At 42.3% G+C, this 22,026-nt stretch overlaps 2 protein-coding genes across 5 annotated transcripts; both read right to left on the bottom strand.

The window, feature by feature from the left end:
• Nucleotides 1-343: 343 nt before the first annotated feature.
• aclyb (ATP citrate lyase b) lies at nucleotides 344-14,280 on the bottom strand. 4 transcript variants are annotated; one of them, XM_047032388.1, is made up of 29 exons: nucleotides 14,114-14,280; nucleotides 11,128-11,307; nucleotides 10,653-10,775; nucleotides 9,549-9,611; nucleotides 9,244-9,434; nucleotides 9,004-9,083; nucleotides 8,773-8,903; nucleotides 8,492-8,610; nucleotides 8,270-8,406; nucleotides 8,100-8,161; nucleotides 7,814-7,931; nucleotides 7,424-7,578; nucleotides 6,870-6,963; nucleotides 6,561-6,623; nucleotides 6,235-6,264; nucleotides 5,502-5,643; nucleotides 5,090-5,258; nucleotides 4,877-4,981; nucleotides 4,499-4,695; nucleotides 4,276-4,357; nucleotides 4,033-4,143; nucleotides 3,788-3,915; nucleotides 3,411-3,659; nucleotides 2,963-3,113; nucleotides 2,717-2,860; nucleotides 2,486-2,599; nucleotides 2,261-2,343; nucleotides 1,968-2,044; nucleotides 344-1,810 (listed from the first exon to the last, which is right to left on the bottom strand). In XM_047032388.1, exons 2-29 carry the CDS (start codon nucleotides 11,284-11,286, stop codon nucleotides 1,716-1,718), a joined length of 3,372 nt encoding a protein of 1,123 aa, XP_046888344.1. In that variant the 5' UTR covers nucleotides 11,287-11,307; nucleotides 14,114-14,280; the 3' UTR covers nucleotides 344-1,715. The 4 variants fall into 4 exon arrangements, with proteins under 4 accessions (XP_046888344.1, XP_046888345.1, XP_046888346.1 ...); XM_047032389.1 differs by having other exon boundaries at nucleotides 6,235-6,261; XM_047032390.1 differs by lacking the exon at nucleotides 6,561-6,623.
• Nucleotides 14,281-15,323: 1,043 nt separating this feature from the next.
• LOC124475740 (dnaJ homolog subfamily C member 7-like) lies at nucleotides 15,324-22,001 on the bottom strand. Its single transcript, XM_047032547.1, has 14 exons — nucleotides 21,860-22,001; nucleotides 20,524-20,612; nucleotides 20,039-20,163; nucleotides 19,763-19,876; nucleotides 19,494-19,568; nucleotides 19,240-19,358; nucleotides 18,868-19,021; nucleotides 18,552-18,716; nucleotides 17,864-17,955; nucleotides 17,629-17,702; nucleotides 17,052-17,198; nucleotides 16,751-16,903; nucleotides 16,430-16,504; nucleotides 15,324-16,330 (listed from the first exon to the last, which is right to left on the bottom strand). The coding sequence occupies exons 1-14, from the start codon at nucleotides 21,928-21,930 to the stop codon at nucleotides 16,293-16,295; spliced, it is 1,491 nt and encodes a 496-aa protein (XP_046888503.1). The 5' UTR covers nucleotides 21,931-22,001; the 3' UTR covers nucleotides 15,324-16,292.
• Nucleotides 22,002-22,026: the final 25 nt, after the last annotated feature.

The raw sequence follows: 22,026 nt of genomic DNA, 5'->3' as shown, positions 1-22,026 counted from the left end.
GACGTTTGTGAGTTAATATGCGGAGTGGGAGGGGTCACTGAGTGAGCCGCAGTGTAATGTATGTCCTTTAAAAGAGTCGAAAAAAGGTGAATATAACAACGTCAATACTTTAAAATTATGACCGTAGGGCATTCATTCTGCAAAAAATACAGAATTGTATATATACCAATGTTAATACAAACGATTAAACTATATAGCAGGTCTCCAGAAATATTTGATTAACGTGTTACAAATGCCCCCAAAAAGTGAAAAACATTTGTTGCTGTACACACATTTTATATAATGAGTACAGGAATTTTTACAACGATAAATCCATAAAAAATGTAAGCCACAAACAACAATAAAAAGTTAACGAAGTCATTTTTTTATTAAGATTTACTACAATATAACAGTTCTGGGCTTACAAAAGCAGAAACATAACATATAAATAAAATAAAGCACAAAGAGAACAAACATTGCCAGAAAGTTGTGGAATCCCGTGTACATTAAACGTTCTTCATAGAAAGAAAAAATGGGTCACTGACAGGAGCCCCACTAAACGCAGTGGTCTAGTAGTTGTATAATGTTTACGAAACTCCGTTTAAAGTCCACTGCCTTCATGGTCCCTCGCAAAAGGTGCGTTTAAGACTCACAGGGCACATTCATAAAGCATATTAACCATCCTCTTTTTGTGATTTGGACATCATAAAACAAAGAAAATACACCTTTATCATCATCCAACAGCCTAATTTGTGATTTCAGGAGTTACAGAAGGCCATCCTCCTAATCCTGGAGAGTGGGTAGGTGAAGGCAGTGCCAGAAACGCACATTAAAATTCAGGTAAAATTGTATTCCGTCGCTATCATTAACAGCCACAGTGTACACTCCACAGTGGGATAGAAACCATTTTTTTGCGGGACAGGGAAACTCGGATTTAATCATGGATGACATGCACACAACATTATCTAACATGTTACTAGGGTTTTGTGATTTCATTTACTACTGATGTTTATCTCCCAATTCACAAATAGTCTGCGAACTGTACAGTTCCCCTATCATTGTTTGTAGATCTGTAAGTTAATGTAAGGTTGCACAACAAAGTTTCCCAGAAAGATCTGTAAGTTAGTGTTAATGTAAAATTGCACATCAAAGCTTCCCAGAAAAAAAGCCTAGTTTCAAGTGCATGCCTCTTGGACACATTTAACAGGATAAACTTGATGAAATCGTCACGTTAATCAAAGCAGTTTCATGAGACACGCACGATTGCTATACATACTTATGTGCTGGAAGATGAACATAAATCATCGTTTTAGGATGCCTTAGTACTAGATTAATCAATCTACTACAACACTGGTGTAAGGCATAAACTGTGCTGCCAATTCCAATTTTGAGATAGGGCAAACTCACCCAAAAGCACTGACAATCAAGTACCAATTAACCCCAGAGTGACCACATTTGGTGATTGCATTGTTTTGGCTTTTTGTTCATAATTTAATAACTTAGACATCAAGAATAACTTGACTAAAAGAAGCAAAGAGAAGCAAAGGTTCCTCTTTTTCAGTAAAACTCCCAGTGTACCTCCACCATTTCCCACAATCTATCTGGAATCATCTTGCCCTTTCTTAATCAAGGCAGCGGTTGTGAATGAAGAGAAGGGTAGAGAAGTGCAAACCGCTGCCTGTCCTTATTGGGCATTACCATCCAGATGCGTTAGAGATTGACATCAATCTCCATGGTTACATGGACATGTGTTCCGGAAGGACATAGGAGATGTCATCCCATGGGTGGCGGTATAGGCCCTGTTTTAGCCTCTTCTGGTCCAGGTAGTGACCTATAATTAGAAAGAAAAAGAGTGTGTTAGTCCATTCCTTTACCAGGTCAAACTCAGAGAAGGCTGGCAATATAACTACAGGTGAGCTGGGAAGATATTTAGAAAGATAAACATTATGCATACCAAGCTCTCTTTAAAAATTGTATATGGAACTCACCAATGAAGCCCATACTTCTGCCAAGCACAAAGATCCCGTTCAGAGCACCTATCTCCACAAACTCATCCGCTTCATCTCTGGAACACAGCATCAACACAACGTAAGCAAAGGACAGCGTGATGGGCCAGTACACAAAAGGTTAGTGTGCCGATGAGAAGTGATACAAGTACACAGCAACAGCAGTTAGAGAAACTTTGGAAGTTTACATGGAATATATGGAAAGATACTGATGGATTTTGACGGCTGCATGACCCAAGTCAAGTGTTCCTGTGATAATAGTCTAGTCATCTTACCGTGTAAAGCCCCCACATGCCCTGAGAAGGTCCACAAAGGCCACTCCGATAAAACCATCCACGTTGAGGATCAGGTTTGGCTTCTGTAAACCAGCATTACAAAACGATTTAGCAAAGAAAATATATGCTTATTACATGTGTCAAAACTCTGGCAAAAGCAAGCCTAAACATGTTTCCTGTGGTATAACATGGAGATGTTGGTGAAAGGTGAACTGGACCTGTTACCTTAGATGTAGTGATCTTCTCCACATCTAGTGCGTAGTCCAGCATCTGGGTGGTGGGGAAGTGTTGCTTCACATAGTCCTTCAGGATCTGGACCCTCATGTCAGGGTTGTTGATCTATCAACATATCAACAAATAAATGTCACTCAATCAGAAAAGTAACAAACACAAAAAGGTTATAGGTCAAAAGATGCAGTTGCAGGAGGGTACAGAATAATCAAAAACACTGCTCACTGATTTGACCCTGTGTCCAATCCCCATGATCAGCTTGCCATCCTTTTTCATCTTGTTGACAAACTCCATGGGGAGCATTCCGCTGTCGAACGCCTTACTAAACTGCTTTGCGGCAGCGTCTAACGCCCCTCCGAACCGGTCCCCCTGAAACACAAGACTCAGTGAAGATCCAACCCATCCGGATAACAGTGGCCCTGGTGTCTTGTGGAATAGGTTAGCCATTGTGTATGAGACTCAACTACTCACAATGGTGAGTAGGCCAGAGGTCAGACTAGATATGAGGTCTTTGCCAGCCCGGGCACAGACGATGGTGTTGTGAGCTCCAGAGACCGCAGGCCCATGGTCCGCAGTCACCATCAGGCACATCTCAATGAACTGGCATGCATAGCGCGGTAACCTGCAGGGTCATTTATGTGAGATTACATTTTTCCAACGTTGGACACTGCACAGTTTGATCCAATTGTTATGATTTATACCATTCCAAACAGTCCTTTATTTCCAATAATAGGAAATTTGCCAAAACCACACTTTGCACCTGTCTAAATACTCAACAAACTAGTAATTATATCTCACCTAATCTTTGATCTTACAGTGTGACTGACATGGGTTGTAGTGAGAATGTTGTGCATATACGGGAGGTAACATTTTAAGAATATACAGACAGGAGCCCAGACCAGATGTGTTCCATGCTCACCTCCGTTGAAACCAGAGGAGACCCAGCACCCCTCCCAGGCCCATCTCCTCCTTGAACACCTCTGTGATGGGCATGCCAGCGTAGATCAGCTCCTGGCCGCGCTCATCACAGATGCTGGTCATGAAGGAGGCCGGCTTGCGGATCAAGCCCAGCTCCCTGGCCCAGGAGTAGTCCATAGGCACTGTTGGTGGAGGCACCTCCTGAGCAGGAACAATGGTTCCTTTGGCTACAAGTTCATCATACACCACCCTGATAGATTGAACCAACACTAACATTAGTTGTCAACATTTATTCAAAGGGTCGGATTTAGAGAACAGAATTCCATCCCAAATGACCACAAGCCAAAAGAACTCAAATGGCACAGTTCATGAACTCACTTGATGACATCTCCCAGCTCGTCAAAGCTCCTGGGTACGTAGGCCCCGCCGTCCCTCAGGGCCTGGTTCTTGGCCACTGCAGTTTCTGAAGCCTGGTTAGCACAGGCTCCGGCATGGCCAAACTGAACCTGAAAGAGTACACGCACACATGTTCAAATCTCAACCTCCAAGTTTAGATTTTAACCTACTGGTAAACCAAACTGACACATTGATAACCTTTAACCCTGCCACAGTTCCCCACTGACCTCAGAGGAGAACATGGTGGCACAGGTGCCTATGCACCAGCACACCACCGGCTTGGTAATTCTGCCCTCCTTGATGCCTTCACAGATCTTGTATTCTTCTGTGCCTCCAATCTGCACAGTAAGATTAAGAGAGAGAGAAAAAGAGAGCAAAAGGAATGCTTTGAAACCAGAGTGTCTATGACAAATGTAAATACCCGTAGAAGCAATGACATGCTTTCATGATCTACAGTAAAATCGTCTTACCTCTCCCAAAACAACAATCATCTTGACCCCTGGAGTGTCCTGGTAGCGTAGGACATGGTCCATGAATGTAGAACCTGGATACCTGGAGACCAATAAGACAAGTAATAATGAAGCATAATTTCAAGCGATACAAGCAATCAACATTTCAGGGAACAGCCTGAGGAAAAGTGACAAAGTAAAAAAAATAAAATAATGCAAACCCCCCTTCCCTCTTCTTCCTCACCTATCCCCTCCAATGGCCACTCCCTCGTAGACTCCATCGGTAGTGCGGGAGACGATGTTGTTGAGCTCGTTGGACATCCCTCCCGAGCGAGACACGTACGCCACGCTCCCTGGTCGGTAGAGCTTGGAGGCCAGGATGTTGTCCAACATTCCTCCGGTGTTGCCGATCTTGAAACAGCCAGGTTTGATCCCTCCAACCTGGACGGATGACGTTAGACTCATCAAATACTCAATTGTCTTTGAGACGTCGTTCTAATCAATCCATGTATACTGCGACTCCTGAGAGTTTACTCCAAAAGTAGGACAGTGACACAATGTATGACCTCAGGATCACAGAAATGATGAAAGGCTGAATATGGCATTTCCCCTCTGGGCTTACCGTGGCTGGACCAATGATTGTGATGCCCTTCTCATCTGCTCTCTTGATCAACTTTCTGGTTAGGGCTTCAGGGATGCCTTCAGCAATGATAGCGATGGTGTGAATCTAGGGGAAAAGTATATCAATTTATGCAAATATTTAAATGAAAATGTATGATAAATTAAATGAAGATTATTCTCTGGTCTACGGCACAGCATAACACCTAGCCCTTACCTGTGGGTACTGCATGGTTTCAATGGTGCTATCAAAAGCTGAGCGAAGCGAGGCAAAGCTGATGAGCACATCCACCTCAGGATGCTTCTTCATGGCGTCGGCCATGTTCTTGTACACAGGCAGCAGTATCTCCTTGTGGCCCCAGTAGAACTTCTGTTTGTGGTCGCCACTACAGAAGCAGATTCATGGCTTATAAAGAGAAAGTGTAGAGTAGTTCCCATCCCAACACACTGCATGGTTAAGAAAGGGTTGTGTGCTGTATATTAAACTTTAATTGAATATAAACGGTAATGGCTCCAAACTGAGGTGTGTGGTTATCTAGCTTGGGTTGATGGGTACTGCAACGAGATCGACAGCAGTAACCATTTGTTACTAGCCGTTCTTATTTTGTCACGGCTTTGGAGGGACCTACGTGAAAGGGTAGACCATGGCAGCCACTGAGGGCTCGTCTCGCGAGCACACGTAGTCAAAGTCCAGCATGCCCTGCACTGCCCGCGTCTGCATTCCCCACACGATGGACTTGGTGTGGCTGCTGAACAGTGTGGTAGCCTTTGCTGAAGGGGACAGAGAGCAAGAAAGAAACAGAACGGATCAACCAAGTACCATGTCAAGATATTACACAAATATCATGGAAATATTTAAGATGTTATTTGTTCAAACATGTTACTTGGAGGGAAGGTCTCACACGTTACAGGAGACGCAAACACAATGGAAGGAGACAGACTCGGTGTACCCACAAAGTTTGTTTCCAGTTTTGAACTAACATACAACAAAACACAAAACACAGACAAGCAATCGTCTAAAATCTTTGAGAAGGCAACCAAGAACATGCCTTTATAAGACTGAGAGCAGAGCCATTTTCAAGTCTCTGGAATGAATCCCATTTTGTCTGCACAGGTCTTTGACTTGGTATTTGAGCAAGGAGGGGGAAAGCCACACTGACCACACTGTACCAAACCCAGGTCAAAAACACTGTTCCAATAGTTGAAGAGACATACTAGCCAATCAAACCAAGACAGTGTCATCAAGTGCATCTTAAAAGTGAAAGTGTTTTTGTCCCAGGCCAGCAGTATATCAAGAAAGGGAAGGAGGAGAATCGGAGGACAAGGGACAGACAAACAGCAAACTAGCACACCCTTCCCTACCTCCACTGCAGCCTGAAGAGGCCTTTGCTTCTGTGACCCAACAATAATGACACATAAGAGACAAAAGAATAAAGAGCAAAAGCATCAGAATCAAATGTCACTACATTCGCCACACTGGGATCTGGCTCTCGTGTTCGTTTGAACTGGTTCACTGAAAGCCTCAGAAATGCTATAAGGGAGGCTTATAATACACAGAAACACACAAAGTGCAGTCACTATATGGGGGCATGCCTTACCTATACACAATGCATGTCTAAAGTGCAACTAGAAGCACCAGAAAGGACCAGAATGGTTGGAGGCAGTCAAAATGCAGATCTAAAACATACCTTTGCAGTCTCCTGTGAATGAACCTGCACTCCTCAAAGGCCACAGCAGAGAATTTAAACTGTCTTATATATATGAATATGATACAGGAGGTAGCCAAGTGCACCAAAACCAGGGAGAAAAGGAAAAGGAAAAAGAACATTAAAAACACAGGGTGAGATGACAGTGGATGTAGGGAGAGAAGGATGATAAAGGAAAGACGGGACAGCAGGAAGGAGAAAGCAGAAATGTAAGGGGGTGTGTGGTGTAAGACGATGCATGAGGCCAAGCCACTCTGGGTCTTCAAGAGGAGGAGGATGTGTGTGGGTTACCTGCTGGGAGTCCCTCCTTGGGCTTCTTGGCTGGCGTGGCATCGTTGGCTGACTTGGGCTCAGAGAACGATGCTGTCCTGGTGGTGGCTGGAGTCTGAATGGTAGGAGGGGACCAGAAGGTGGACACATAAAAGATCTACAGTAGAGTGCTTTGCATTTTTGTACTAAAAGCAAATCCATACACTCAGCGGTAACTGCTAGTTATTAGTAGGATCACCCATGACAATCTAAATCTGGAGTAGCAGATGAAGGTGGTGTCTGTAACTTAATCGACTAAGTTTGCATTTTTAATATAAAACAATCTGCATTTAAACATAAAAAGCTTGCATTTTAAAGAGAACAAAGGACATGTACTAAACTGGAGGGGCTCTAATGTCAATGCTTAAGGTAACAGCACCTGGGTGTGACAGTGAGAGCTCGGCTGTTATGGGGGAGGGACGAGAGAAACAGAGAGTGGTGAGGAGTGAGCAACAGTGAGAGGAGGAAGACATAAGGAGAAGAGTGAGGAGGGGAAGAGTAAGCAAGTAAAAAAGAATCAGGCAACATAGACGTACAACAGCGTTGTTGCTGGAGTTCAGGAGGAAGTTGGCAGTGTGGGCAGCCATGGGAGGCTGGTTAGGTATTGGTCGATGGCCCAGTGCCATGCCAACGATGGCTGTCATGTGGGTCTCTGTGCCAAAGACATGGATGGGGATACCAGTGGTCTTCCCTGTAGGGGACATGGATATAATTATGGGTCCATTATGGTTCTGAAACCACAGAACTCTCTTATAATTAAAGGCTACAATGTTCCATTCTAGTTAAACCCGTTTGTGGCTGTGTGTGGTGGGAGAAACAACTTGTCTTACAATAATGTGTGAACTCGCTGTTCTAGAAATTGTTATGTTGTTATAATCTTCTACTTTCAAGGACCTAAAATTGTGATTTTAGATCTCAGGACTCACCCACTTCTCCCATGACCCTCAGCCCCTCCTGGTAGTTAGGGCCGCCACGACGAACAAAGATGGTCACTTCGTTCTCCTTCAAAGGTCCCTGGTAGTCTTTGATGGCCCTGACAATGCCCTGCGGAAGAGAAACGAGGGTCAGAGGTCAAAGGGGAGTCAAAGCAAGTATGTTGAGGTTAGGTCAGGGCTCTTTCAAATCATCTCAACTTTCAACACAAAACTAACAGTTGTGTCCACATGAAAGTACTATACTTGTAGTTGTGGAAAATGTAATTGTGAGTTTTACCTTGAACGTCGCTGCCACATTAGTGAAGTTTGCGATGCTGCCACCAATGATCAGAACTTTTCCTGTCAACCAAAGAGACAAAAGTCGTAAAGAACATGACATGAAAGAGCTAGAGGGCTCAAATAAAAAGAAAAGTTGCGTGTAGGTAAACATGGCTCATGCCAGCCCACCTTCGTGGTGCTTCTCTCTGGTCATAAGGGAGAGGATGGTCTTGGCATAGTCGTAGGTCTGCTGTTCGCTGGGCGCTCCAGAGTACTCCCCATAGTTGGCCAGCTCATCCACGCCACCAAGGTCACAGATGGTGTCACTATACCCAGAAGAAAGAGTAAGCTTTCGCCACCATGTGACCAGCAGAGAACCACTAGCATTCTGCTTCACCCTCTCCCCTGTACCTGTACACGACAGAGGCTCCTCCCCCTGCCACCATGGTCCAGATCCGGCCTCGTGGGTTCAACAGGGTGAGCTTCAGGCTGGCACCACTCTTGGCATCCAGGTCTGCAATATATGCCTCCTAAAACAGGGATACCCATGGACATAACCCAGGAAGAATTAGCACGGTCTGTATGTGCATCAGTCGACAGCATGCCCTTAGTCATGATTAAATTCAGATATTGTCTAAATTCTCACTTTCCCAGGCCCAATCAACATCATCGTCGTCATCCAAAAATCTCACCTCAGGGTAGGCTTCTCTGCCAAAGGGTGGGGGGAACTCCACATCACCCCACTTGGCCTTGCAGATGTAATCTGCTGTGGCGTCGATCTTGGCCGCCATGTCAAGAACAAACACACCATCGTGGGTGACGACTGAAGAGAAGGAAAGAAGCCATTGTGAATCTAGACAAGGCTGCCATTTGAATAACATGAAAGTGACAGTTATTCAGGCACAGAAGCCAGGACGACATACCAAGTGGGTTGATCTCCAGATAGGTAAAATAAAGGTCTTCATAAAAGTTGAAAAGACCTATTATGAAACTGGCCAGAACCCTGGAAAAACACAAACAGAAAGCCATTAGTATTTTCATTAAGCAAATACACGCCCACGTGCATTGTAGGCAGTCAATGTAAAGTAAGAGCCTTAGGGTTCATTTGAGTACTTGCACTTGTGCAATGATCATTTTCAGACAGCGTGTGTATTGGTTCTTACTCTTGCTTATCCTCTGGTACATGAGTGAGCAGCTGCTCTTTGATCGTGTCCACGCTTAGCTTGTCGTCCACGGCGACCAGAAGCTTTTGGGCCTTGGCGTCTACGTCTCCCACGTCGACGCCGCCCTCGTGGTGGAACAACACATAGTCACCTTCACGAGTGGCGTAGATGCACACGTAGAACTCCTGTTCCTGAAGGGGCAGAGATGTGGAGAGGGCTGAGCTAGTGGCAGAAACACTCAGAGAATGTACGAGGGACTGGGAGATATACTGTACTGAAGAATGTACAGCCAGGCCTACACTTACCTGTGTATGTGCAACAAATGGTTCGATTAGAAAATTCTTTAGAACGCCTTTTGCTTTTCCCACCTGTGAATACACACAATATATATTTAATCAACTGGGCTTCATGGAAGAATTATATGGAAGCTTCATTCTTTTAGAAGCATTTCCTTTCATTTATCACACACTGGGGGGAAAATAACTTCCAACACGTTTTTAGAAAAAGGAACAAAGGAAATGGAAAAGGTACAGCACATTGCAGCTGTTTTGACAGGGTCCCACTCTTAGAGCAACCAAAATAGCTTCATGACAGTGACATAACATACCCTTCGACCCCTCTAGCGCTAAACATAACTCCAACCTTTCTGGGCTCCAAGATTTAAAGACCAATGGCAACCTAAGATGTTTCTGTTTGCATACTGTCAATTCCTGTACAGGTGCTGGTAAACTGTGTTCATGGGGTAAAGATGAGACGTCTTGCATGGCTCTCACTTCCTTATTCTTCTGTATTTCGTATAACCACATTAGATGGTTATTTAGTTTGAGTCAACTGTGCTACTTCAATTTAGCACATGCCTTATTAATTTAATACTCATCACAAGACACAAGGCCACAATGAGAAAGCAATTAATGTCTGGTCAATCTATAGTGGCCTGATGACACAGACACACATTCTGCTCGTTCTGTCCTTGTTCGTTGGGCGTAGGGCATCCCTCTCCCCTCTCCCCTCCCCCTCTAGCTGGCCTGCATAGCTGCTGGTTGGAGCGTAACAGAGAGCAGTGCTTTGTGGATTAGCTACCCCTGAAAAAAACCACCCATCCACATGCCATACATTCACAGCATTAACAAGGACAGAGACATACACACACACACACTGAGGAGGCATGAAGGCGACTCCTCCACTATAGTCAGTTCTGATAGGCAAGCAAGACAAGTTCCATTCCTTAAGCTTTGCCTTTACGACATGATATGAACCAGAGAGGGAAAGTCAACACTGGTCACTAGAATCATTGTTTGCCTACCACTGCATAGAAGAATATGTAGAGCAATTCCCAACAGTACCTCCCTCTCAACTATGACACTACAATATTGTATAATGAACAAATGAGAAAAGGTCCATCGACTCACAGTGGTCTCCCTCATGAGGCGCTGTCTGACCCACTCCTGAACACCGTCCAAGTCCAGGTCGATACCCACCAGGCCCAGCTTACCTCGACGTTTGATCAGCTGGTCTGGCTTGACCACCAACCTCTGAAGGGGCGGGAGGGGGATATTTTTAATGACCATACACTGACCCTGTATCACACAAGAAAGCATCTAAATACCATTTTAGTTGATGTGGTTGATCAAGGGTTTTGTATGTGAAGCACATTGAGTCTTCCTCATGTATGAAATGTGCAACAAAAAAGTTCCTTGCCTTGCCTTACTTGACAGCCCTAATAGCAGTCTATATTATAATGATGAATTGTTTGGATATTGTGTAACTTAAAAACTGAAATGTATTGGATTGCATCCTAATATCCTAAACTATAAACAATGCTGGAAAACAAAGCTTTGAGCTGGTCATGCCGGACAGGAAGTGGAGTGAGCGGAGTGACCTCACCTCAGAGAGCAGCCAGGGGTGGTCCTGTGTGATGCGGCCCCAGTCCGTCTCCGCGGTGACGCTGGCATAGCGGAAGCGGTTCTGAACGGCTGCCGAGGTACAAATGTGCTTGTAGAGGAACTCCTTCCCCGTCTGCTCCGAGATGGCCTTGGCAGACATGGATGAATCACTTGCTACTAGCTGAAGATGTGAGGGGGAGGAGAACGGAAGAGAGAAGGGGGTCTGTTAATCTTGGCCTATATGAGTTGAGATAGCTTTTATAAACAGGCAGTGCTTCTGTCTGAGGAAAATAGGTATCTTTTGATAGTTTGGCAGCTTGTGGTTTGTTAACATATACCATATGACTGGACCGGACATTAAATTGTCCCAATCATTTATTCTACCAGAATTTAGAATATGTGACTTTTTAACAACCTAGTGGACTATTAAAGCACTGTGTTTAGAGCTTTGAAACAAAAAGTTTTATACAGCATGGCTTGAGGAAAACAAGGGGTCTTAAAAAAAACATGTCCAGTTAAACAAGCTAATCGGTGTGTGAAAGGTTTCTCAAAAGAAGACATTGGTCCTGCTCCATGGGAACCAGACAAAACTAAATCAAGTGAAGGTCGGTGTTTCAGATAAGCAATTAAGCTAAATGTATTATTTGGATCAGTTTAAGCTAAATGTATTATTTGGATCAGTTTACAGCAACAGTCTAGGAGTAATATGCTGGGTGTAGGTACTGCAACCAACAAGGAGGATCTTTAGATAGACATTTGACAATGAAGATTCCAGCAGCCTTACATGTAAAATGTGTGGTATGATGGTGACCAGAGTAAAGCCAATACTACCAATTCAGTTTTTGCTAAACTTAGAAGTAGCAATAAATTGTATGTCACCCCCATTTTGTGATTTCTCATGATCAATCACAATTGTTCAGCCCAAAATAACTGCAGAAGCATTCCTTTGAAAAGAATGGCTGATATTTCTGTTCAAGTGACTCCAGTGGGAAAAGGCTAGCACACCAATGTCTGCACGTTTAGGTTATCATCCTAATGACCCTATATGTAAACAACTGGTCTATAAAAATAAAAAAACAAATCATTAACAAAAGTCAGACAATTTGTACAGCTAGCGAATACACAGAGTTCCGGTCCCCTTCCTTTAGTCAACAAAACACCTTAGAATGTTCTGTACACAAACCAAGAAAGCTACTAAAAGGCACACTGTATGTGGCACATTACCGATGCAAACTCAGTTGTAGGAGTCCTAGGCTAATTCAAAACACATGCTGTACTGAGCTGAACCAAAAGGACCTTCATGTTTATTTTTATTAGCCCGATCAGATGTCAAGGACTCACCAACATTTTTAAAACACAGCACGGTAGTTATTTTGCACAAACAACAATTACTTTTATTGAAGTCTCAAGAAAGAATGACCGTTGAATTTGATTATGCCAACAATACTTTGTCAGTATTATTCCAATATAAATAAATAGGTGTAAAACATCACAATGAGGAAATAAATTAACAAAGCAAGCATCCAAGACAAGGAATTACATTAACAAAGCAAGCATCCAAGACAGGAGCACTGGATTGGTCAGTTCAGTCTGTTTTAACATATTGTAAAACTGGACAGGCAGGATGCTACTGAGTTGACTACCACAGAAGCAATACAGACTGAACAAACTATACATAACCTAGGCCTTAGATTAGATTTGAGATATTATACAACTGCTTATCCACAGCTCCATGACAACTAGGTACTTTCAGACATTATAAGGTTATTTTACATAATATTATTGTATATTCACAAAGGATGAGTAGAAATTATGAATAATGTGTTATTATGACAACATTATTTATAGGCCTTTCTTGTGAAAGTTGACTTCCTCTAAGGACACAGTGCCGGTAGTACATTCCTCCCAAAACATGGATGTAAGCTGACAGACCAGCTAAGCTTGTCCAACTCTAGCAATGCTTTACTCATACACCCATTCATTGATCTGAAATGCAAATCTAGAGCCTTCAGTTTACACTTTCCGTTTGTGGAGACACAGGATGGGCTGTAGACTCTAGACCAAAACTTGGAAATTGTTTTACCAGTCCTCTTGTAGTTTGCTCTGTGAAGTGCCGTAACTACTTATATAGGGATATTGATGAGCACATTACTCTCCCCTCATATCTCTACCCTGTAATGACTTGCTAAGGTTGTTAACTTGCTACTTGAGTGTTTCTTAGTTACTGCAAACAAGTTATGGACCATCTGCAAACCTACTGTGACGACGATCACTTCATCTACACATTAACCAATAATAAACCTAAACCATGGGCCTACTTAACAGCTAGGTAACGTCCCAGTGATGCTATCATCGATGTTTTTGCAATCAAACGAGTAAACTGCTCGGTAGAGGATGGTAGAGGATGACATAACATAAATACCTAGCTACACACCATTTGGGCCAAAGAGGAGACTGTTACAGAAGATGCTGAGGACTCATGCCTAACCACTGACTTAGTCGAGACAGTAGGAACAATCATGGCCGGTTACTTTGCGATTATAGCATAGTTTTGTCGGGGTTCGTTCTGTATTCAAGCCACTGACTTTTAGAAAAGTAACTCCTGATCAATCAGAAACAAATACAATAGAAAAGCTGTCGTCTACAGTACCCAGATAGTTAGCTAAACAACCGGATATGTTTGTTAGCTTAGCCTGCAGGAAATACTATAGTAACTCAGCATCAATATGTAAACTAATTTGGACTTGAATTAAATATGCATTGTCACTGGTCTGAAAATCAAGATGTGCTTGTAATAGACACGTCAGATCTGGCACGGACACCAGCAGTCACTTCATGTTTCAGATGCATCACGCAAGTTAATCGTGCGCATGTAGCGACCGTCCGTAGCTAGCTAACTGGCTAAATGTACGATAGATGTTCGTCCGGGATATAGATCTGTTCGTAAACTTAAATAATTCAAACATATTGTGAAAATGGGACATTACCTTTTTTTATCAGATTTTCCACGTCCTAGAAGTGGAGGGGTCGTGTCCTTAAAGCAACTGAAGATCTTGTTGTCTAGTTTTTAAATGGACCAGTCTGCGCTAAATACAGCAGTCCACGCATGCCACTTCTCTCACTGTCGCCCCATAATCTGGCCATACGATTACACGATCTCTTAGCTGTTCCCATTGGTCGACACAACCACGTGTCGACAACGCAATATGAAATCAAACATGTCATTTAAAATTATTTCCTCAAACCCAAGTCACTAATAAGAATTCGCTCTTAATAACGTTCTTCTATAGTTTCAGAAAATGTATTTTGCAACTTGCAATATTTAAATGTATGGGTAAAACGTTATTGACCTTATTTTGTCATAGTTACGTTATCCTGGTAGTGTTAGTATTCAGTAAAAATTCACCCGGTTGCACGAATGACTCAAATACAGTTCTGTGCTAAACATGATCCTTGAAATTGTCAATTCAGTTAAAATAAACAAAATACTACACATTTCATTGTTTTGTCACTGGACATATGTACATAAGTAAAACATCTCAAACAAATTACATCTTTACAGAGTAAAAGACGAATCTTTATTTTCCTATTACCAAAACACTGTAGGCCTATTACAGTGGCATATTCATTTTAAAAATGGTACACGGGTACTAGGTTCATGACAATGTACAATGTCTCAGACGTTTTTCAACCTACTATCTGGCAGCTTGACAGTGAGAATATACTGACCAAACATGCATGACAGGTACATGGCGTGATGATAATCTCCAAGACTAACAAAAGAGGACCTTGCTTGTCAAGTATCCACTTGCAAATGTAGACACCCTTTAACTGGTTGTTAATTTTTTTTCTTCTTTAGAACAAACACCAGCTCATGCCAGTAACAAATTGGCTATATCCTTCATCTCATGTGTGGTTAGATAACAGCTTGCCAGATCTTAGTTCAAACTGCACATTGAAAGGAATCATTAGTTGCTTAGCACATCAAGAGGGAATTTTTCAACCTTCTCCTGCTGATTGTGAGCCACATCAGCAGGTTCTGCAGGTAAGGCACCACTGTAGTGGACTGTTGTAATATTGTCTAGTGACAATAAGTGAGGAAGTGGAGAGCAGGTGCATCAATAATGGCATGGAAACCACTTAGGACACAGAGTAGTCAACAAAACGGAGGAAAAAAATTAAAACACTTCACATACACAGATTTTGGCCTTTTTATAGGATAACAGACAAAATGTACTAAAGCAGAAGTAGGTAAGGAAAGAATGTTTACAGCCTATTGACTAATTAGTACTGGAAAAACGGGAGACCAATCAACACTATAATTAAGATGGATAAGAATATACAATAAAAAATAAATACACTTATGGGAAACTGAACATTATAAACACATGTATTAACACTTTACAGTCCAGTAAAATGTATGAATGCGATGATGTGCAGAAGGGTATATAAATGAACCTGCAGTTTGTACCTGCAGTCTGCAGGAGTGAAAGAAAAATTTAAATAAAAGTAACTGATCAGAAACAAGGTTTCCCTCAAATGCTGCAGAGCACCTTTTTCACTTCGCCTATTGATAGTTCACATAGATAGATCCTAATGTTTGTTAAATGAATGCATCATATTCAATAAACTACTTATAAAGATTTAGAGGCCTTAACTCCCAATTAATGAATTTAATAAAGAATGTATTTACTTATGAAACATATTCAAGGTACAGCACAAATTATTTATCTATATTATATGAAGACCTGTGAATTTGGCAATACTGTACTCATTTCACCTGTAGAAGACATGCATTTGTGTTAATTGCGCAAAAAAAAGAGAGCTAAGCAAATTTCCTGAGGATTTGAGTTCTTAAACCTCTTAAAAACCCCTTTGTCAGTTTCTAATTAAACAACAGTTAATAACCTTTGTTGATAAAACCAGTTGCCCTGCAGTGACTGCTGGTTTTAATTTGAATAGTTATTTGTAAACTGTGTTTGTCAAGGATAATTCTAAGCATAAGGGGTAACATATCTCTTTCTGCTATCGACACAGTGTCTTAAGCATGTGAAAGAGATTTGTTAGCAAAATATTTGAAGTATAAAAATCAGGTTGCGAGCGTGTGTCCAACTTAATTTGTCCACCAGAGGGATGCAGCATTCCTTGGAAGTATCCTCTTTACTCTTAACCAAACTGGAAAAAGAAGTTTCCAGGTGCGGAATCTGGAGGGGGGAAAAGAACAAAAGATTGGTGATTAAATACATCAAGCTGTTTTTTCGTTTACTAAGAAAGGAATACCATGTTCAGAACAGTATACATACTTTGATTGGATTCATAATTAAATCCTCCCCCTTGGCCACCAAAGAAGGCTCTAAAAATGTTGTTGGCATCAAAATCTGAGGTAAAAAGGAAAATAGTTACTTTAAACATTTTATTCGAGATAAACCTTGTCACTTGCATAAAGAAACTTGAAAATACAAATAAACATAATTTTTAGCCAAGTCTTCCGATCATAGGACCAAAGGTCAAATGTACCATCATGATCTACCAACATGAAGCAATTTTTTCCTTTGTCCCTGGCCTAATAATCTGGGCCCAAGAGTTTGTCCTCGACCCAAGAAACTTGAGTTTGCAGCACTGACCTCCCCCTCCGCAGCCCTCGTCTTCCAGGTCATGTCCACTGTCGTAGCGCATCTTCTTCTTGGGGTCGGAGAGCACTGTGAAGGCCTCACCCACCTCCTTGAACTTCTTCTCCTCTTCCTTCTGCACCTCAGGGGTAGCTGCACTGTGACGGTCTGAAAGGCAAACGCATGGTTCATTCAAAAAACCTGTTTTACATTTCAGTCTCAATTCTGTTTCTGTCTCATTCAGATAAATTGAATAATACATTCATATTGAGTGTGAATAATATCTATAATTTTTTATAATCAATATCTTCATTACCTGGGTGATGCATGAGGGCCCGTTTTCTGTAGGCCTTCTTGATTTCATCCTCAGTTGCCTGCTTACCCACCCCCAGCACCTTGTAGTAATCTTTCCGCTTGCTCTTCTTCAGCTCTAACTGAGCAGTCTTCAGTAGGTGCTTGTGTTCTAGAGAGATAAGGGGCGGGGGGAGCAGGGTTGGAATTTGAGAAATTAGCAAACGCACATCAAGGACAAGACATTTTCTTAAAGGCAACAAGATAAAGTTGGGAAGCTGCCTCTGACTGCCTTTTGTCATTAGAAGATAGGAAGATCAAGGAGGCGGGTGAGGCCTTTACAGCGATCTCCGACCCCAAGAAGAACATGCACTATGACTATACACTAACAGACACGACCTGGAAGACAACCGCTGCAGTGTTGAAGCATTTGCAAGAAACTTGCCTGGGATTGCTAGGATTTTAATATCAAAAGAATGTTTCACGACTTGTCATCACCTTTAAATTCTTGGGCCACGAACTAAGAACAAACTTGCCTCATGTTGGTAGATCATGATGGTATATTTGGACCGGCCCTTTGGTCTGATGTCCAGGCTATTTACCTTTTGTCTTCTCTGTCTGGTAAACTTTTTCATAGTCCCGCACAGCTTCTTCATACTGTTCAGTGTCCATATAACTATGGGAAAACCACAGTTACTTGTCATGTACACCATAAAAGGACTTGTCCGCCATCCTACGAGTAACTGGGGAAAGAAAAGTCCACGAATAGCAACACTGAAAATTCGTTTCATTCACAAAGCTTTTCTAAAAAGCATCATGATTATGTTCATGGCTTACCACTGGGATCGTCTCAAATAGGCCTTTATATAAGTGTCATCCAGTTTTATTGCACTTGTGCAGTCTTCGATGGCTTGATCTGGATTCTTCAGCTGAGGGACAGCATATACAGTTCAGTCAAGACACATGTATTATATTTGAGCATTCATTGATAACCATGACATGGAAATAGATTTGACTTTGGCAGATTGGATGATCTAAGGGAAGCTCTAGGGAGCAATAGAGATAATCCCCCTGATGGATAGAACATACAGACAGCAAAGGGGGGGAGAAGGGGATGGTTGAGGGCGGCAGCAGCGCTGATCATAAAACAACCAGGGTGAGTGTGTGTATCCGCAAGGGCCTTTTAATGCCGTCTTATCGGACATGGCCCAATGGGCTTGTGCTGACTAACACAGGTGTGGTAATGAGCGGATGACACGCGCTGCCCGAGTGCCATGCCTGAACTAGCTTCGCTCATGTGCCAAATGAGCACATGGAACAGAGTGGGATAGAAGAGAATGTAATTAGGTGGTTGCATTATTCAACAAAATCATCTCACAATACTGTCCCGGTACCAGCCCTCCTTGCTTATCGCTATCCCCATCTTTCATTCTTCCTACTGGGCCTACAGCATATGAGGGATACCTAAATTAATAGCTGGATGCTTGGTTGCATCCTGATGACAACGCTGTAGTCGCAGTCTCACCTTGGCTCCCACGGTGCCTCTGTTGCAGTAGAGCTTGGCATTGGTTTTGATGTTGTTGGGGTCTATTGTCAGGGCCTCCGTGTAGAGCTTGAATGCTGCTTCGTAGCTGCACTCCTTAAAAGCTTTGTTGCCCTCTTCTTTCTTGGCTTTTAGAGCTTTGGCATTCTGTTGGGGTGGAGACGACAACATAACTGAAAGCACGTAATATTCAAAACAATTAACTTCTTCAGACTTCATTTCATAAACTAGATAGACCTTCTTCATGCCAGGAAAGTGTCAATATAACATGTTCAAAATGCTAGCAGTGTACACTCACTCTGCAGGCGAGACGAGCTTTCTCGTGGTCTGGAGCCATACGAAGAGCCTGAACGAAAAACTGCACAGCTTTATCGATGCAGTCCTCGTAATACAGACAAAGACCACGTACGTACAGTGCATCTCCATTGGTGGAGTCCATGCGTAAGATATCACTTGGAAAGAAAAGAGCATTAAGGAAACCGTAATTAGTAGTCATTTAAACAAAAATAACATTATAGTTCATATACATCATGGTTGATAGTAATGGATTTCATTAAGGCAGCAAATTAATTCAAATCTGAAGTGATATTTACAGATCTCAGAAATCTTTGTATGGGAAGTTTTTCCACAACAATACTTTATATAAAGCAGTGTTTGTGAAATGTAGTACCTGGCCACAGACTGGGCTTCAGGGTAGCGGCCTAGAAGAGCCAGGCACTCTGCTTTGAGAATTTTGAAGCGATGACAAGCAGGGGCTAAAACCAGGGCCCTGTCCATACAATATACCACCTGCAGCATGGGAAGACAGACGTGAGGCAACCAACCACCATGAGAAAAGGAGAAAAACATCAGCAGCCCTGATTGGAGGAGAGCATGAAGCATCATCATTCTCATTGGTTGGATTGTATGTCAGTTGTAACATACCTTTCTAAAATCCCTCTTTTCAAATCCAAAGTCGGCCATTCGCTCATACTCCAGGACTGAAGATGCGTTCTTATGCTGGAAAGCACAACGAGGATTAACTTTTTTAGGAACTTGTTTCTTGATAGACGTACATATTATAACTTTTAAGACCATTTACAATTGAGATTTTTCAATCAGTCAAATCAGTTGGTTACTAGCCAAAGGACTATGCCAAACAAAAACAGGTGATCTTATTCCCCCAATGTCAAACTGAAGCTACTTGGCTATACCTCTTGACGCGCCTGGCCGTTGCTGGCCTCGAGTTCCAAAACCTTCTGAAAGCAGCGGCTGGCTGCCATGGCGTTTCCGAGTGACAGGTGGCACTTCCCCTCTCGCAGGTGGCCCTATGGTAAGATGAGTCAACACATTAATACAACAGGTCTATAAAGGACAACAGGCTTCAACTACTACAGGGTTCAATTGTCAATCATAACATTGGAACAGTGAAGACAACCTATACATGTCCAATTTCCTTTCTTGCGATGGCACAATTGCTGAACTCTGACCTTCATGAAGCAGTCATCAAGACGCACTGCCTGCTGTGAGTCCTCTAGAGCTTCTCGAAAACGGCACAACATCATGAGGGTGGCTGCCCTGTTTCCATAGTAACTTGCATTCTTGGGACATGCATCTGTGAAGGGCACAAAATGGTTAATTTCTCAACTAGGACAGTAATGCTGGAAGGCACCGGTCTTGAAATATCCCTACACGCACACTAAAACAAGCACGTTTTTAAAAGGACAGTCTTGCTTTTGTCAAGGTCTAATAGTATTTTGACCCTTTTGATACATCAAATCTGGGTAGAATAACAAAACAAAAGTCATTGCTGTACCTACACTGCAATGATCCAAAGATTTAAGGAGTTAGCATCTTAGTTGTCAGTCATACTTATGAGTCATGGGGCAAAAAACCCCAGCATATCTGAGGACCAGACTTGCCACTTGTGACCGTTCCTTATGTTGAGTGTCATCAAGAATACTCTGTTACTCACCGATGGCCTTGGTGTAGTAGTTGAATGCCTCAGAGTAATCCTTCTTGACATAGAAAGCATTTCCCTGTTCCTTGAAGCCTTCTGCTTCACTGGGGAGGGTAAAAGGGTATAGAACAACTAGGTATGAGTGTGTGTATGCTATTAGACAGGGATAGGCCTTCAAGGAGAGTAGACAAGACAGTCATTTGTGATCTTAAGTTTCGTTTTGATCGGCCACAGCGTAGCTTTATTACGATGCAATTTGCAGTTTGATCCACTTTGTGTAATCCAAATCATGGACATATCCACCCCGGTCCAGGGGGAAACAAAATACAACTTCATCAGATGTAGTCTGTAACGATCAGCTACTGTAGCAAGCTATCGTTACACTGGTTATGAACTTAGCTATGCCATGTAGCTAGTACAGTACTGTAGCACCGGCTAACTCCTAGCTAGCACTAGCTAGTTGTTAGCTTCACCAGCGGTAGCTTGCTGTTGCAAACAAATACTAGTTACATTGTCAATCAGATGGACACCTATTACGCTTCTGACTTAATAAATATTAAATGTTTTGATGATAAATTAGCAATCTAAACTACTGTTCTGTATTGTCGTGTCTGTAGTACCTAGATTACAGTACAGTTTCTAAACACGATAAGGTCGAAACAGTTATGGAAGGTTCTCGACTAGAGCTTGATTGTGTCATGCGTCTCACTCAACTTACTGCCGGTGTTTACCCCTTCAATTCACCTTCATAAAGTTCGGCCTAATTTAAAGATCAGGCAGTTTGTAAATTACAACAATAGCTAGTCAACTAAAGGATATATGTCATGGTAATATTACCATAGTTGCCCGTCTACATTTTAAGACTAAAGGAGGCTTAGGAGAATGTAGCTTGGTAATCTTGGAAAGGTTCGTCAGCTAGCTAGTTCTAAGTACAATACAGTTGGTTGGCTTGCTGAAGAGGTTCTTTCGTATAGCTAGCTAGCCATCGATTTAACTCATCGTCCTTAAATCTAATATCTACTCTTATTTGTCTATTCAGACAAGTAATTTCATCCTAAACTTCAATTATTTAACCAACTACCCACTTACCTGCCACACTAGCCATGCGGATGGCTAGGCAGCATTGTGGTGCTTGCTGGTGTATTTAGCATAGCTAGCAATTCAATTGTATGTTTGCTAGCACTAGCTATCTTGGTGATACTACTAGCAGGACAGTTTGGTACTACTGGTAGCTAGGCCTTAATAGAAAAAATAGGTCAGTAGGACACCTTAGAATCTTAAGCAGACTTAAGACAATCATATTAAATAATTACATAAACTCAGCAACTTTGATCAAATACAACATATTTACCGCTCCATATCCTCTTCGTTCAGGATTTCTACCTCAGTTTCCATAGGCATGTCGATGTCAACAGCTGCCATTTTCCCCCGCAGAAGAATGAGGGAACGCAATTTCCTGGGTGATCAACTTCATTGGCGTAGGACGTCCTTAATGTTCCGTCAATTCAACAAAGAATG

Source organism: Hypomesus transpacificus, chromosome 13 (assembly GCF_021917145.1).
Source record: "Hypomesus transpacificus isolate Combined female chromosome 13, fHypTra1, whole genome shotgun sequence".
NCBI classification, from domain to species: Eukaryota; Metazoa; Chordata; class Actinopteri; order Osmeriformes; family Osmeridae; genus Hypomesus; species Hypomesus transpacificus.
The sequence above is the reverse complement of the archived record's forward strand: the minus strand, read 5'-3'. Positions and strand labels throughout refer to the sequence as shown.

Bases quoted from the DNA above. Each gene is read 5' to 3' on its own strand.
- aclyb (XM_047032388.1), bottom strand. From the start codon at position 11,286: ATGTCTGCCAAGGCCATCTCGGAGCAGACGGGGAAGGAGTTCCTCTAC. The intron at 10,776-11,127 runs GTGAGGTCACTC...CCGCCCCTTCAG, and splicing joins ACCCCTGGCTGCTCTCTGAG to AGGTTGGTGGTCAAGCCAGA. The intron at 6,624-6,869 runs GTAACCCACACA...CATATATATAAG, and splicing joins CAAGGAGGGACTCCCAGCAG to ACAGTTTAAATTCTCTGCTG.
- LOC124475740 (XM_047032547.1), bottom strand. From the start codon at position 21,930: ATGGCAGCTGTTGACATCGACATGCCTATGGAAACTGAGGTAGAAATC. The intron at 19,022-19,239 runs GTACTACATTTC...TTTCTTTCCAAG, and splicing joins GAAGCCCAGTCTGTGGCCAG to TGATATCTTACGCATGGACT. The intron at 17,956-18,551 runs GTGAGACTGCGA...GCTGTCCCTCAG, and splicing joins GAGGCACCGTGGGAGCCAAG to CTGAAGAATCCAGATCAAGC.